Source organism: Fomitiporia mediterranea (assembly GCF_000271605.1).
Source record: "Fomitiporia mediterranea MF3/22 unplaced genomic scaffold FOMMEscaffold_7, whole genome shotgun sequence".
Taxonomy (NCBI): domain Eukaryota; kingdom Fungi; phylum Basidiomycota; class Agaricomycetes; order Hymenochaetales; family Hymenochaetaceae; genus Fomitiporia; species Fomitiporia mediterranea.
In genome coordinates this window covers 2,395,036-2,411,073 of record NW_006760392.1, presented here as the reverse complement: position 1 = coordinate 2,411,073, position 16,038 = coordinate 2,395,036, and the positions used below count along the sequence as shown (strand labels likewise).

The window sequence follows — 16,038 nt, the reverse complement described above, 5'->3', positions numbered from 1 at the left end:
CAAGGGGGTATGTAAGAGGACGAGGGCTGCCAATGAACACTTAACAGTTATTAATGCGCTTAGTCTGGAGATGTACGTGTTGAACCGGCATAACTGGCCGAGTCATAATTCGTCAGACTCAGAGGCCGGATATTTCCACGACGTTATTTGCGCACGATCCCCTTCTGTCGCCAGCGTCACGAGAAGCCGTAGCGTAGAAATTAGAATTGAAGTGTCCTGAGTTAGCTGCCCGACGCGTCCGGTCTCCGGAGCGCTCCATGCGTCGGTCCAATACCGACTTGTTGATTTGCATCCGTTGGCCTGCTTGACATATTCAAAACATAAGTATTCTCGGCCTGACATTAGATGACTGGGCAAATTCCCAAGTTGAAATTGAATCAATAAATGTGCGGGATTGACTCTATGTTGTGTTGCCCGGATTGCCAGATTGAGCGAGAAGTGTAGAATCTTCTAGATTGAGCCGCCAACCACGAAGCGCGTATTTCACCTCTCCTTCGAATTTCTTGCTGGCTCCTACTTTGCTTTCCTTTGACCTCGGTTTTCTCCTTGCTGCTACTTTCATATAATTCTCAGTTTCCTGCAACATGTCATCGACGACGGTAACGCCTATGCCTCTGAGTACTGCCAACTGGCACTGGAAGAACAAGAACGTGACATCTTGGGGAAAGAGCTGGTTTGAGCGCGAGCTGACCACAATCGAGATCAAGGAGGGTGATGAGGTGGTCTCAATCTCAGAGATGACGGACATGGATGGTGATGTTGAGCTGGGACAGCGGAAGTCGAAGTGAGTAGCATTACGCGTCAAGTCGCGTAAACATGACAGGAACTATGTTGACCAGACCATGCGCGTCTTGGCAGGCTGATCACGATCTATGACTGCTCTGTCGACTTGAAGTGGAAGGGGACCGCATCTGATGGAACGGAGGTGACTGGAAGGCTCAAGATTCCTGAAGTATCGCACGAAATCACTCTCGATGGCTTGTCGGACTATGTGGTACGTTAATCCGTCCACGTAATTTATGCGATATAATATTCATCATGCAAATAATTAGTACAACTGGTCTTTGTCGACTGATTCCACTCCGGCTGTAGACAAATTATTTGCATTTGCTAAGGCGCGTCTTCCAGCAGCTCTTGAGACGAAGTTCGCCGAGTTCCCTACTGCTCTTATCCAAACGCACGGAAAGGACCTGCAGATTGGATCGCAGGAACCTTCGCGCACGAGCACACCTGCACCTACTCCCGCTCCAGGGGCTGCCTCGTCGTCTTCCAGCGGCGCATCTGCGCCAAAGGTAGTCAAACAGGAAAAGAAGCCAGTGAACACGTCCAAGGTTGAGGTGGAGGGTTCTTTCATGGCATCTGCAGATGATCTCTTCCAGATGCTAACAGACGAGAGTAAAATTCCTTTTTGGACGCGCGCCCCAGCTCAGGTTCGTAAGCACTATCAGGGAACTTTCATGAGGTTCACCATTTCTTGGATATATGCTGCAGTCAAAGCCCGAGCCTGGACAAGCATTTTCTCTTTTCAATGGTGGTGTAAAGGGCGAGTTCGTTTCTGTCGACCCTCCAAAGCAATTCGTTCAAAAATGGGCGTTATCAAGCCCGACGTGGCCTTCTGGTAAGACGTGCAATTGCACACATATTGTCCCATATTCCATTGATATTCGATTTGCTTCTAGAACATTTCGCCACTCTGGCCGCCACGTTCGATCAGTCCGGAGATTCTACAAAATTAATCCTATCCTTAGACGGTGTCCCAACCGGGACGGAAGACGACATCAGACGGAATCTTGAGGGATACTAGTATGTATCATTTTTACCTCTCGCTTTATGTTTGTCCCTTTACTTATTCTTCGCTTAGTATTCACGGTTTAAAGTCGATTGGGTACGTGCAATTGGTCTTTTCTGAACCACCTTCGCCGTCCCGCTCGACTTCACGGTATCGGCAGCCGTCCAAAAGGACTGAGGAGGTGAAATCCGCAAATGATTCTTCTCGTCCTCTTGCTATTCTCCTCGCGGTCATTGTTTTGGCTGGAGCATTTGCTATTCCGTATTTACGACAGTAATCTCGCCTCTTGGTCGAGCGGGACGGTATTAATATAGGCAACCTATTTCTTTAATGTTTCCTTGAATATCTTGGGTCTTTGCAGAAGACTAATCAAATTTATTGGACCTTCTTTGCGATTACACAGGTTGGGCTCTGTTCTTTAGACGACATCATTCGCACGGCCTCGTACAGTGACTCAGTTATTGGGTAGCTAAAGAGCGCGTGGTACTGGGCCTTAGCATAGTATAATAGAATTGCAACTGTGGATTGTGTATGAAAATGCAAGTAGTAGACGAGTTTATCTGTGTTGTTGTGTTTATCTTTCAAAACAAAATAAAGTTTGTTTCTAACTTTGATGTGAACGCAAGTCTATTTGCTGACTAATCCAATCCCATTCGTCACGCGTTCAGAATCAGGGATGGGTTTCAACATCTTTTGCTCTTCCCCACTCACATCGTTCGAAATTCACCTGTTTTTGCTTGCTCTCTTTCTTCTTCCTCTATACCTTAACCATTAAACGCGTGCAATAATGGCTACAAGCTTCATTGGGTGAGTATTGTTAGCATTGGTCGTCATGGAGTTCTCCACCTCATGTCACTTTTTCTGTGTGCAGCAAGGCCATCTCTCTCCTGTCCCATTCCGATGTCCGTTATCGAGGTATTCTTGCTGGGCTTGATCCGTCTAACTCGACTATTCAACTGCGAAATGGTGAGTGTATTCATCGTGTAGTTGTGTGTGAGATGGTGTTTGCTGATGGTTGCGACGACTTCGCTTGGCATGGACATGTGCAGTGTATTCCATGGGCACGGAAAATCGACGGTAAGTATCTTATTCGAACAATGCTGCCTTACTATATGCATCTATTTGCACCGTGGATGTGAACGGGTTGAGGAGGTTGAAGTCTGGTTGTTGCATACTAGTCGCGAGGATGCTTCTATTACCTTCTTTCCTGTCCCCTCCTGAGCAGTGCAATACGTGTCGTGCATGTCATTTCGAGTCATACTGACTCGATTCTATTTTGCGATTTCTAGGTCGCCCGAAGAGTTCATACCACCAGCAGAATTACCATACCAGTTCATTATTTTCCGTGCTTCCGAGGTGAAGGATATCGCTCTTGATAACGATCAACTTCCTGTACGTACGAGGAGCGTCCACGATGATCCAGCTGTCATTGGGGTGAGTAGCGTTTTTTAATGTGTCTTCACTTCTGTTGTGATGCAACCACTACGGATGTAACGGGTATTACCCGAGTGTCCGAGAGCGCAAACAAACCGTGTGGATACTTCCGTTGCCTTCCTTCTGATCTTTGCCATTTACATTCTTACCCCCATAACTTTGTAACAATGATGCTAATATAAATTACAGGCCTCAGGTCCTCCGATGGCAAATGGAGCTTATGGTCAATTCCAACCCGGCCCTGGTCAAAACGGCATGGTGCCTCCACCGCAACAAGTGCCAGCAACACTGGGTCAACGTCCTCCTGTGAGCTCTGTACCTCCACCAAGTGCAAGTCCTGCAGCACAACCACCCTCGGCCACAAATGGTACTCCTGCTCCACAGCCGCAGGTCAGTGCTGGGAGTGGTCGTACCAGCAGCAATAGCAGGCGGGGAAATAGCAACTCTGTAGCGAATGCTGCTGCATCGATGGAAAAGGTTGAGCGCGCTATGAGCGAGGTCCGCCTATCTGCTACCAATAATCGTCCACGGAGAGGTGGAGGTGCAAACCAGCATGTTGAAATTACTGTTCCGAAGACGGACTTTGATTTCGAGAGCTCGAATGCACGGTTTGACAAGTCTGCAGTCGCTAGCCAGGCTGGTGGTGATGATAGCGACACGAACACGAACCCGTCTGAAGAGGGTGAGATACCGTCGAAGGCTTCAAGCAAGTCTCCGAAAGATAAAGAGAATTCGTATAATCCGAAGAAATCGTTCTTTGATACTTTGTCATCGTCTGCGAGCAGTGCTCCTCAGCATGTCGCTGGCGGTCGTGGAGGCGGAAGAGGGAGGGGAACGGGTAAGAGTCGTCGGGAAGAAGAAAGGGAGAAGAATGTTGCTACTTTTGGTGAACCGGGTGGTGTAGGACTCATGGGTCCAGGTGCTTACGTGGGTGGATATGGTCACGGACGTCGTGGTGGTGGGCGTGGAGGGAGACGCGGAGGAGGTCGTCGCCCACCAGCTGCAGCTGGGTCTGGGGCAGGTCAAGGAGTAGTTTCTACGTAATATAACCCCACTCTCTCTGATGCCTTTTTTTATTTTTTGTACGGTAGTAAGCTCGTAACATGTTGATCCATGAAATAGTGATATAATGAATCTCAGCGTCTGAATGGGCAACGAATAGCCTCCACCACAAGTATGGCACAAGGATAGTTCACAGAGCTAACATTGTTACATGTTCATACCTGATGGAAGTAGCCGATCATTCTTCTCGTTGCGTTGTGAAAGTAATTACAATATTGGTATTAGTTTTATCTCTATTATTAGCCATGCGACTCTGCACAATTACCAAACACTTCAAAAGATAAGGATTATAAATATGACATACGCTATGCGGGAAGAGTGATGCAGTTCTCGTCAATAGCACGTGAAGTTTGAATGCGACCTAAAGCCTATATTGTATAGCTCCCGAATGGGAGACGGAAGACGAGACAAGACGAGACGAGAGAAATTCGGTAATGATTCGCTCCTCCGTCATAGATAAGTTAATAACCATTGAAGTTCCTCTGCGATGTGCTTCGCTTCTGTCTCTCGCTTTCCTTTTTAGGCAAAAGACTCATGCAAAGTAAAGGTGTGCACGTGCACACCATCTAAAGCGTCATCGCCTTGTTTCTATCGAGCATGTACATATGCACTTCTGCAAAACATATTCTCAACTTCTTCTAACCCTCCCCCAAGAACTCCAAGAGAATGCTATCGAATATAGACAGGTAAGCGATTCTCTTGTCCTTGCAAATATTGGAGTTAGACTAAACCTGTTTCGGCGGAATTAGCTCAAGAAGCTCATAAACAAGGTGGTCAACGAGCTCACGTCGCTTGGCCTCAGCCCGGCTGTCTTGCAGAATATATTACAGAAGAATGATACTGCTTCTGGGAGTGCCAAAGGAAAGCAGCGTGCATTTGGAGAAAGGCCTGAAGAGATCGTAAACGTTGGGGATCAGGATGATGGTGTAGCCGATTTGTCTAGACCACAGACGACGAAGGCGATATACGAAGTGATTCACGACGGAGAACACCTTCAGCCTCGATTACGCGTATGGGTTGGAAGACAGAAGGATACGGACAGTGGAAATCGTGCTGGGGATAACGTTGATGACAGTCCTCGAAGTCCGGCATCGGCAGCTCGTGTGACCATCTTGCTTGACGCCCCCGAATCCCTTTCGTCATCTCCAGTGGATGCGGTAGCTTCGAGTCAGGAAATTAACTCAGATTACGTCGGAAACAGGGAGCTGCTTCTTGTTGCGAAGCCTATAGTCGCTCGACCTAGGCAAAGCTTGATATGGACGTTACAGAAGCAAGCAGAAATCGAGGAAACTGAAGAGGCAGCAACGCCCGAGCTTCCTTCTACCGAAGGACAAGAAAGTAATGTCCCAATACCTGTTGTCCATCCTGTCGAGCTTGTGCGCAGACAGTAAGTTCATACGCGTTAATCTCTCTATGAAAATTATCTCAACGAATACAGGGTACTCGTAACTGCTGATGGAACACGCGAACTTATTATACCACTGGAATCCGACATGGCTTTCTTTGAACTCTTATACACGGCACTTCAGTCCCTTTCTTCTCGTCTCCTGGTCGTTCGTTCTGATTTCATCGGCAAGCTCGACGCTCTTGCTCGTACAATTTCTCGGACAGCACGTCCGCAATCTGCTTCTTCGCGAGGGTTCCATCCATCATCATCGCTCGGCGATGCGGAGGCCATAAGCGCACCGCTGATATCTCCGTTCTCTAGTTCTTTCGTCCCTGGGGGAAAGGTAAAGAGCGACCTATACACATGGAGGGAGATATTCCAACTTTACGTAGAAGCGGAAATTTTCGAGAGCGTACATGAACAAGATAGGGGCGAACGAAGTATTGCGGAAACGGAGAGACGGCTGGCTTTCTTTGCGGAACAAGTCACAACGCGAGGCTTGAGTGACAGGAGGAAACTCAAATATAAGGAGAGTAGAGATGCCTTAGAGAGCTTCTTGCAACTCAATGTCTTTCTTGTTAACCTGAAGAAGGTATGTTTTCTGCTTCTTCGACCCCTAAAGTCGAGTAGCTTAAGGTTACGCAAGTTCCAATTTGCTACTGCAGAGGCTGCACGAAAGATTCTCAAGAAACACGCAAAGAGGACTGCTCTTCCGTTTCCCATTCCCAGTCTGGACGGCTCGTCTGCGTCTCTACAAGGCGATAAGCAGGTGTCTTCTCTTCTTCGAAGAGATGGGCCAGGAGTTTTATATGCTGATATTCTTACTCTCATTCCGACGTCCACGTTATCCCTTCCTCATATCCTCGTACAAGCAATAGGAGAGACTCTGCTTCCTATCATCCCTCACTTGGATGATTACTCTTGTTTGATATGTGTGAACATTGCGTTCAAGCCCATCCGCCTCAGCTGTGGCCATCTGTTCTGCGTTCGGTACGGCTCATAATATCAAAGCAAGTAGCATAGAATTCACCGAAGATTTTTTTAGATGTTTGGTCAAGATGCAAAAGCGAGGTCAGGATCATTGCCCGTGCTGTCGCGCACCGACTGTTCTCAAGGCCAACCGTAGTAAGTCTAATTTCGCAGGTAATTCCTTCTAGGCGTCGATATTGATTTTTTACTTTTCCAAATAGCAAACGTCGACTGGGCGATGCTCAACTTCATGCAAGATTGGTTCCCGCGAGAAACTGCGAAGAAGTTGAAGCAGAATGAGAAAGAGGCTGCTCAGGAGCAGCTTGAGGAACTTGGGATTCCGGACCAGAGCTGCGTGGTAATGTAAAGTTATTATATATGTTGTTATGTCTGGTATTTGTGGATACTTTCTGTTGCTGTATTTTTTGTGTATTGGGTCATGTATACCTCATCAATTGTGTGATATCGATCTTTCGGTATCAATACCAAGTCCTTATTATGTTGTGTTGTTGGTCAGTTATTCATAGGTGCACTTTGTTGCTATTTCTTTTCGTACCCGGTCATGTATACTTCATCACTGTATGATATCGATCCTTTCTGGTTAACAATGCCAAGTTCTGCTGATGGCTGAGATAAAGATAAAATTGGTTTGTCAGCTGCCACATCCGACGTAAGCAAACGTCTGTCATGACAAAGTTTGAAGATTTTTTCAATGTTGAGTAAAGACATAAAAGTAGTTCAAACAGAATAGATACTGTAACATATGTAGCACAAGACCATTTATAACAAGACCCACAAATAGTTCAGACAAGAACTGCGGTCTTGTTTGGAAGGCCAAGAGCTTGATCGTACAGAACGGGGATTTTCATCCTGGTAGTATGAGAACCCAAGACGGGCTCATTCCACGCAGCGAACTTGGTACGATTTTTGCTCTTACACGACTTTGACTCATTCAACGACAGTAGGACAGCTTCAAGGCTGTTGAAGGGAATTTAAGCCCTTCCTGTCGAGAGATCTAAGGATCGTGTACCAGAAGTTACGAAAAAATAGTGAAACGTAGAGAAGCAAGCATGCGCAGCAATTGAACACAAAGAATCAACAGTCAAAATGGACACGAGAAACCCGATCAACTGAGGGATTGACTATGCAACGTTGAGCAATGATTAGAAGATGCCCAAGGAGTTGAGATGGAGAAGGTGACGATTTTTTGATGGTGACTGTACTTTCCCACGACTGGCCTGCTCTGTCACGGCTTTACTTACCGTTCCGTCCACGACCCAATTGACTGCACGTTCCACACCCCACTGACTCTCCCGCCCTCCCGCCTGCCCACAAGGCGCACATCTGCGCTTGCTTACTCTACATAGACTTACCTGCCTGGTTATTTTGGCGGTCGGTGACACAACATGGTGAGTGTCTTTCCGCTGCGTCATCTTTGAGACGCGTATGGCTCCATGCTTGGCTCTGGGTTGGGCAAGACCACGTACTAAATACCCTTTTTCCCTTTTCTGCCTCCTTTGTATGGCTATACATTCTTCAAGTCCGACCCAATGGATGCTCTGGACGAGAAGCTGAATGGGACGCCAGTAATGGAGATTGATGAAGCTGTGTCTGTTCGAGATCGTAAGTCTTTCCTGGTACTTAGTCGTGCCGGGCAGGGCCTGTATGCGCCAGATAAACTAAGCGAATTCCTCTGATGCACAGGAGATGCGTTTGCGGCGAAGAACATGCCCGATCTTGGGCATGAAGTAAAGGATTTTGCCGTTTACACATGGCGATTGACCAATTGGCGGAAATTGGAGAAGAAACTGACAAGTCCAGAGTTTGAATGTGGAGGGCATCGCTGGTACGCTGCAATTTCCTTGTTAGATTCACTTCCCACTTGTTTACAAGCATTGGTATAGGCGAATATTGTTGTTTCCCTTTGGAAACTCAAACGCGCCACCGAACGACACCGTATCGGTATACCTTGATTATGCGGACCCGAAGAGGGCACCAGAAGGCTGGCACGCCTGCGCACAATTCGCACTTGTCATCTCAAACCCCAACGATCCTACCATCTACACTGTTTCTCGTGAGTCTCGTCTTGACGGAGCGATTATCGCGTCTCACTTTAACGCTCAACTCGTATCAAATGGATGACTAATGCACAGCCTAGATGCCCACCATCGCTTCATCGCCGAGGAGTGTGACTGGGGCTTTACACGTTTCAGTGAGCTAAGGAAGTTGTTCACGGTACAGGAAGGCCACAACCGTCCAACGATTGAAGACGAGTCAGCGGACGTCAGCGTATTTGTGCGTGTTTTGGAGGACCCAACCGGCGTTTTATGGCACAATTTTGTGAAGTCCGGCAGCTTCGTTTGGTAGTCTGTTGATCAAGGCACTCATTTTTGCATATAGCTATGACTCAAAGAAGGAGACCGGTTATGTTGGCCTAAAAAATCAGGGTGCAACATGTTACATGAACTCCTTACTACAATCACTTTACTGCACACGATACTTCCGACGGGTGAGATACTTACATCGGATTTCGGGCTAATATCACTTATACTGATGCGTATTGATTATTTCCCGTAGGCTGTGTACCAAATACCGACAGAAGATGATCATCCGACTGAGAGCGTTGCCTTAGCTCTGCAACGCGTGTTCTACCATCTACAAACTTCTGATCAGCCAGTTGGTAAGTATTGACGCATGGTTTGCAGTTGAACTTCTATTGACTATATTCAATGATTAGGCACAACTGAGTTGACGAAATCGTTCGGCTGGAAATCCCTTGACTCGTTCTTACAACATGACGTCCAGGAGTTCAACCGCGTGTTACAGGACAAGCTCGAAAGTAAAATGAAGGTTCGTATCCGCTTCATTGCTGGCGTCGCAATTGCAAATTTTGATTTTTAAACAAAGGGTACGAAAGCCGATGGTGCTATCAGTAGGCTCTTTGTAGGCAAAATGAAGAGCTACGTACGTTGTGTAAACGTCGACTACGAGTCATCGCGCACGGAAGATTTTAATGGTAAGCCCATTTTCCCGTACATGTACTGTTCTTGAACTTACGAGTCCTTTCAGATATTTCTCTTAATGTAAAAGGGATGAAAAATCTACACGAGTCCTTCCGGGACTATGTCGCTGTAGAGACACTGGACGGGGACAACAAGTACCAGGCAGAGGGATACGGACTGCAGGACGCGAAGAAAGGAATCATCTTCCAATCTTTCCCTCCGGTTCTACACATTCAGCTCAAGCGATTCGAATATGATATTCAGAGGGATGCCATGGTGAAGGTAAGAAGGACCGCTTAATATGCAAAGCTTTTCGGACCCTAATTGTTGTTATGTAGATTAATGATCGCCACGAATTCCCCTTTGAGATAGACCTTGCCGAGTTCCTTGACGAAAACGCTGATCGGAGTCAGTCATGGGTGTACAAGCTACATGGTGTGCTCGTACATTCGGGTGATCTGCACGGCGGACATTATTTTGCTCTCATCAAGCCTGACCGCGAGACACGCTGGTTGAAATTCGACGATGATCGTGTAACACCAGTGACAGATCGTGAAGTGCTCGAAGAGAACTATGGTGGTGAACCATTGAATGGTCTTACGTCCCCGGCTCAGCGCCAACAAGTGCGAGCGATGAAGCGTTTCACGAATGCGTACATGTTGGTGTACATCCGAGATGTTGCGATTGATGAGATCCTAGCACCCTTCACAGATGCCGATACTCCTGCTCATCTCAGTACGTGATTCTTTGTCCTGCATTTCAAACCTTAATTCTCATGTTGTCTCGTAGAAAAGCGGCTTGATGAGGAGAGGCTGCAGATAGAGGCCAAACGCCGAGAAAGGGAAGAGCAGCATCTCTTCTTAACCGCAAAGGTACTTTGCATTTGCATTACTTTGTTGATAGAACATATGCTCATATATGATGGTTTTCGAAAGATCATCACGGATGAAACATTCCAACAACACGAAGGCTTCGACTTGGCGTCGTTTGACGACAAGAACTGGCCTCCTTCAGATCTTCCCGCCTTCCGTATCCTGAAACAGGAGACATATCACACCTTCAAGGGTCGTGTGGCGCAGCACTTTAATTACCCGGAATCAGCATTCAGGTTGTGGGTTTTGGTGAATCGACAAAATAAGACCGTACGACCTGACACGCATATTCCGGAGAACGAGCAATCATTGAGTGAGTCCCCTTCCATTGGATCGGTTTTCAGTCATACTCATTAGTCTCAGCCATGGAGGTTATCCGTAATAACATGGCTGCTCGGCAAACTGATCTTCGACTCTATCTCGATGTGGTCACAGAGGTAGGTTTATGCGTAATCCTTAAAGTAGTATTACTCATGCAAATTCCTTCCTGTAGCCCGAAGTCGCTCCTGGATCAATCATGATTTTCCTCAAGCACTTTGACACCTCAAGGCAAACCCTTTACGGCGTTGGCAAGTGCTACGTGCAACGAAACGCAAAGGTTAGCGATCTTCATGGTGTCATCAATGAGAAGATGAGGTGGCCTGCGGGTACGCCACTCAAGCTCTATGAGGTCAGTCATTTTTGCAAATCCGGAGACCTTTCCACTAATGTCTATTTAGGAAATCAAACCGGGCATGATCGAGCTCATGAAGGCGAAGATGACGTTCGCACAAAGTGAGATCCAGGATGGCGACGTTATCTGCTTCCAAGTCGATATCAGCGAGAAAGAGACGCATGATCTTGAGAGCCAGGGGCTCTACGCAAATCCTTTGCACTTTTACGACTTCTTACAGAATCGAGTTATGATTGTGTTCCGACCCAAGTTTGAGGAACCGGATGATATAAACCCAGAGTTCGATCTCGTGCTAAGCAAGAAGATGAACTACGACCACGTCAGTATTTCTTTCCTCTCGTTGTACATTTTATGCCTAATCAAGGGTATACTTTTCAGATGGCTGCAAAGGTGGCTGAACGCCTGAACCAAGACCCTATAAAATTGCGATTCACGACAACTATGCCTTCAACTAATCAGCCAAAATCCATCATCAAGCGTTCCCTTAACCAGTGTATTTCCGACATTATGTCGCCGAATAATTACTCCCACCCATCCTCAACACTCATACTCTACGAACGACTCGAAGTGAGCATTATCGAACTAGAGACCAAACGTAGTTTGAAGATCGTATGGACTGGTATTCACAATAAGGAAGAGGCGGCGTACCCCTTCCTTCTGCCGAAGACGTCCAACATTCACGATTTATCCGAACAACTCGCCAAGAAGGTAACTTTAGCACCAGGAGGGACTGGCAAGATTCGGGTTTTCGAGATGACGAGGGACGGAAAGGCACAAAAGGAGTTCACTGGAGCGGAGATGATTGGAAATATACCTGAACAGGTTGAACTATTTGCGGAAGAGATACCACGCGAGGAGCTCGAGGCGGATGAGGCAGACAAGATCATCAATGTCTTCCACTTCTCGAAGGAGGTATCTCGAACGCATGGTGTACCGTTCAAGTTCGTTGTCAAGCAGGTGAGTTTTGCTGACTTATTTGGTCGGAGGGTGCAATGTCTAATTTAATAAAAAGGGCGAGAAGTTCTCAGAGACGAAGAAACGCTTGCAAGCACGCATCAACGTGTCAGACAAGGAAGTATCGAAGTATCGATTTGCTCTGGTACAGGCAGCCACGTTCAAGCAACCATCATACATCGAAGATGGTAAGAAGAAATTCCTCGTATCTGTCGCAATGAATGATTCTAACAGGTGTTCCTGCAGAGGACATGATCTACGACCACAAATTTGCACCCGACGATTGCCTCGGTCTCGACCATCTAGACAAGTCAGGGCGGACACGTCAAGGCGCAGGCGAGAAAGCGATCGTCATCAAAGGGTAAATTGTGGTTGTAGAATATTCGGTCTCCTGTTTTCGGAATTCCTGCCTAGTGTGCCAACACATGAAATCATAACAGACTCACTCTTCGTAATTGTATGCTCACGAGGGATCAATCCATCATACATTTGTCCTTGTTCCGTTGCGTTTATTATTGTCCTGTACTTTTGCTATTACCCCACCAATTTACAGTTTCTGTTCCTTTCTCGTTACTTGCGTACTGTCTGCACTCCTTTTCCAGGACAAAACCAAACTCGAAAGGGTGCGGAGATGTCGAATTACTACCCGACAGATGAATATTTTGAGTACCTAAGGTGAGTCAACGTACATGATGCTAGGGTAAACGGGATATGTAAAGGAGACAGTAGAAAGGTGGAAAGAAGGATAGCATGTGCACGGAGTTTTTACTTTCGCTTCTTGCCCTTCTTGCCCTATTTCGTTTCTTATTTTCAGTTTCATTGTTCAACAGTAAAACATTCAGAAGACACGTACAGATTTCCTTGAAGGCTTTCCAGGACTAGAAGGTACCGAAATGATTTCACCGTCGCTCATTGAAGCTGCGCTGTCTCCATCCGCCCCGACAGTCGGAGGTGCTAAGCTACCATTCGACGTTGAGGTCGCTGGTTGTGGAGCGTTAGCGGGAGGTTGAGGTTGTGAAGGTTGTGGTGTAGGAGATCGTTGTTCGGTCTTTGGAGCTACGGTCTCGACTTTGACGGTTAGTGGAGTTTCGGTGCTTGTTGACTTGTTTACTGGTACTTTCTTTGAACCGTATTTGCTTTCTATCGGTTCAAGCAGTCCAGGTTAACTGTTATTAATTCGTGTCGTTGTCAATTAAAAGGCTTTCGGACTTACCAGCTTCCGCACGCATCTTGGGGTATTCCTCCAACATCTTGCGTACTTTCTCATTCTGAACCATCTCGCCCGCGCTATTGAAGATAAACTGTCCCCAACCATTCATGAAACTATTCGCCTCATGCATAACTTCCAAAATCTCCGCCTCGGTTTCTTTCTCTGCAGCGAGTATGGCATTCCAGAGGTCGTCACCGATCGAACCCTTTTGGAGAAGAGCTTGTGCGGCCGGTTTGTCATCGCGAAGACGGATAACGCGTCGGACGTCTGCGCATGCGCGTTGGATGAGGGCGGCTTTGAGGAGTGAGTCGGGTGCTGGGGGGTTGGTTAGTCCGAGGAGGGTAACGTAGGCGTCGCGTTCTGGATGTGAGGGAAAGTATGGTTCGAGTTTCCTGTCTGGTTGACCAATACCGGGATAAATCAGTCAGTTATGTTATTGTGGTATGATTGTGCACGCCAAGCTGGAGAATGAGGAATGAGTCTTGACACGATACCACGTACTTGCGGAACGTTTCCGGTATAGGGAGCTGAATATGCCAAGTCCGCCGACGACAATTATTAAATAGAGAACTGGGGCTAGGATGGACGCCATGGTGAAGAAGAGCTATTTTTTGGCAGTGATGAGCTTCACCACCGCCGAATGGTGGCGACGGACAGGTGCAAGGTTATAGCAGGAATTGAAGGACTTGCCTTTGGACACGTTGTGCAACTCAAATGCTCCGCTGGCACCTAGTAACCGTGAGAACATTTTCAAGGTCACGCGCTCAATAAGACGCGTCTCGACGCGACGCGACATCTTGACTTCCTACCCGATGGATCCAAGGGTGCAAGTGCTGTCGAATGTCGTCCTTGCAGTGCGAGATGCTCGTGAAGTGATACACCATGCATCGGCTTCGCATATAGTCAGATACTCTCGTCTCTTTGTCTCGACAATTCTCGCTCTACCGTCTCTTTCCTCTGGCCATCCCTTGGTCCGCTTCGCTGCCTTCTCGTTGCTTCTTGTTCTGACTTCAGCTATCGCTCTGAGCTATAACTACTCTGATTCCAACTCTGCTACTGCTGCAACTACCGATAACACTGAAGTGGAAGGTCCTGCGCGTCGTGCTTTGTCCAAGTTCCTCATGCCAACGTCATCCATTTGGCCAGAACGCTATCTTTACATTATTCGTTCGGCGGACCAACAACAACAAAGTCGAAATGGAAAACGTATTTCTCTCCAACTAGGAACCTTTCTTCGTGATATCAAACAAGGAATAATAGAACTACGGAACCCGGAGATTGACTTGCCTCTTCTCCTTAAAGGACAACTTTGCACAGACGGATGGAACATCGAGCTTAACATGTCCTTCAAGGACAGGTCAATGGCTTGGGCCTGGGTTATATCAGACGAAATTTCTTGTTTTCCTGATGAGGTCTATTCTATCCGGTCCAATGTAGGTGTTCATCTGTCAAAAAGCTGATTGTTGTTGTATCGTCAGGCCCAACCAAGGCCCTTTACCTTCGCAGAAGGTATGTGTAATGGCTTGTATCATTACTGATTGCCAATAATTTCTCCCCCCTACTTGGTGTGAACAGGCGGGATGGCGCCTGTAGACTGGACCGTACTGAAACGCTACTGCACATTATTCTACGAAAATGTATGGATGGATGGTGTGAGACTGACTATATGCGCTTCGCTCACTAGTATCTTATCAATAGCTCGACGATATAATTGTCTGGCCTTCCCTAGACTGCGTCCCACACGCATTTATCCAGAGATGTATCCGGTCGATACAACACGACCTTCGCATGGCTTTTGGCGCACAAAGGACCTCCGTGTTCTCATTTGCCACGGCAGAAATAGGGCTTTCAGTATTCGACGATGCGTTCGTCTTTGCCTCCCTCCCATTCTCGCGTATTCCCTCGAGGGTGTCCAACAGAAAGGGAACTCAACATGCTCCACGTTCTTGCGCACCCTTATTCAACCGCCTCTCCGAAGTCCTAAGTCTCCTCACTTCAGGCCCTCACCCACTGCGCGTTCTTTCCTTATCAAACGCTTCAGCCTCATACACAACTGCTCTGGAGACACATGCGTCGTCTTTGGAGTACGACGCTGTGACGCGACGAGAGTGTATAAAGAGTCTGGGTGTACAAGGGTGGCGCGAGGAGAGATTGTATACGCGCTTGGAAGCTGCTGGCCTTCGGGCGGGCGTGGTGATGAAATGGGTCGTTTTATTGGAGGTCGAGGACTAGATTGGGCTGTAGATGCCATGAAGACTAAAGAGCTTGGACTGGTATTCCTTATCTTTATCGACAAACTACAAAGACCACTGTAATGCACTCAGCGATTGGACACAGGGACATTATTAATGTATGCATGCTATACTGATACTGTATCCTATTCTATATGCATATTTGACGATTTATTTTAGTCGCTAGTACCATCACAATGTTACCAAATACTTAATTACAACAAAAGCGGGTTTGAAGCAGGGTTCAAGGAAATTATATCAGGAACAGTATAGTTGCTGCTTTCTAGCAGTCCGTGTCCAGTATATTGCCGAATCTTGATAGCATCTGGGATGAAGAACATTTCATACTGCAATGCAGTGGCAGGATCAAACACCAACAGAATATTGTCTGCGCTGATGCCAAGGATTCAGAAAAATACAATCTTGCACTACTCATCACACTCGCCTCATTCACA

At 47.0% G+C, this 16,038-nt stretch overlaps 7 protein-coding genes across 7 annotated transcripts; 5 read left to right on the top strand and 2 right to left on the bottom strand.

Annotated features, from left to right (window-relative positions):
* Window positions 1-59: 59 nt before the first annotated feature.
* Window positions 60-292, bottom strand: FOMMEDRAFT_157499 (uncharacterized protein; the record flags this gene model as incomplete). Its single annotated transcript, XM_007267636.1, has 2 exons — window positions 60-93; window positions 156-292. 2 exons carry the CDS (start codon window positions 290-292, stop codon window positions 60-62), a joined length of 171 nt encoding a protein of 56 aa, XP_007267698.1.
* A 229-nt stretch (window positions 293-521) lies between these two features.
* Window positions 522-2,282, top strand: FOMMEDRAFT_109549 (uncharacterized protein). Its single transcript, XM_007267635.1, has 7 exons — window positions 522-784; window positions 859-994; window positions 1,053-1,430; window positions 1,492-1,618; window positions 1,680-1,803; window positions 1,862-1,885; window positions 2,193-2,282. The coding sequence occupies exons 1-7, from the start codon at window positions 585-587 to the stop codon at window positions 2,209-2,211; spliced, it is 1,008 nt and encodes a 335-aa protein (XP_007267697.1). The 5' UTR covers window positions 522-584; the 3' UTR covers window positions 2,212-2,282.
* A 223-nt stretch (window positions 2,283-2,505) lies between these two features.
* On the top strand, window positions 2,506-4,361 carry FOMMEDRAFT_168778 (uncharacterized protein). The gene is made up of 5 exons (XM_007267634.1): window positions 2,506-2,596; window positions 2,661-2,755; window positions 2,839-2,866; window positions 3,079-3,223; window positions 3,413-4,361. Exons 1-5 carry the CDS (start codon window positions 2,577-2,579, stop codon window positions 4,265-4,267), a joined length of 1,143 nt encoding a protein of 380 aa, XP_007267696.1. The 5' UTR covers window positions 2,506-2,576; the 3' UTR covers window positions 4,268-4,361.
* Window positions 4,362-4,890: 529 nt separating this feature from the next.
* Window positions 4,891-7,061, top strand: FOMMEDRAFT_168777 (uncharacterized protein; the record flags this gene model as incomplete). Its single annotated transcript, XM_007267633.1, has 6 exons — window positions 4,891-4,971; window positions 5,035-5,672; window positions 5,724-6,264; window positions 6,319-6,662; window positions 6,718-6,797; window positions 6,863-7,061. 6 exons carry the CDS (start codon window positions 4,891-4,893, stop codon window positions 7,006-7,008), a joined length of 1,830 nt encoding a protein of 609 aa, XP_007267695.1. The 3' UTR covers window positions 7,009-7,061.
* Window positions 7,062-7,958: 897 nt separating this feature from the next.
* Window positions 7,959-12,683, top strand: FOMMEDRAFT_109545 (cysteine proteinase). Its single transcript, XM_007267632.1, has 19 exons — window positions 7,959-8,050; window positions 8,183-8,264; window positions 8,346-8,487; window positions 8,546-8,715; window positions 8,800-8,986; window positions 9,042-9,150; window positions 9,219-9,321; window positions 9,379-9,491; window positions 9,549-9,657; window positions 9,711-9,925; window positions 9,982-10,378; window positions 10,433-10,515; window positions 10,579-10,828; window positions 10,879-10,952; window positions 11,009-11,185; window positions 11,235-11,507; window positions 11,567-12,145; window positions 12,201-12,330; window positions 12,389-12,683. Exons 1-19 carry the CDS (start codon window positions 8,048-8,050, stop codon window positions 12,505-12,507), a joined length of 3,315 nt encoding a protein of 1,104 aa, XP_007267694.1. The 5' UTR covers window positions 7,959-8,047; the 3' UTR covers window positions 12,508-12,683.
* Window positions 12,684-12,767: 84 nt separating this feature from the next.
* FOMMEDRAFT_109541 (uncharacterized protein) lies at window positions 12,768-13,996 on the bottom strand. Its single transcript, XM_007267631.1, has 4 exons — window positions 13,854-13,996; window positions 13,356-13,748; window positions 12,996-13,282; window positions 12,768-12,934 (listed from the first exon to the last, which is right to left on the bottom strand). Exons 1-4 carry the CDS (start codon window positions 13,942-13,944, stop codon window positions 12,908-12,910), a joined length of 798 nt encoding a protein of 265 aa, XP_007267693.1. The 5' UTR covers window positions 13,945-13,996; the 3' UTR covers window positions 12,768-12,907.
* A 168-nt stretch (window positions 13,997-14,164) lies between these two features.
* Window positions 14,165-15,584, top strand: FOMMEDRAFT_168774 (uncharacterized protein; the record flags this gene model as incomplete). The annotated part of the gene is made up of 4 exons (XM_007267630.1): window positions 14,165-14,785; window positions 14,831-14,861; window positions 14,928-14,989; window positions 15,051-15,584. The coding sequence occupies 4 exons, from the start codon at window positions 14,165-14,167 to the stop codon at window positions 15,582-15,584; spliced, it is 1,248 nt and encodes a 415-aa protein (XP_007267692.1).
* Window positions 15,585-16,038: the final 454 nt, after the last annotated feature.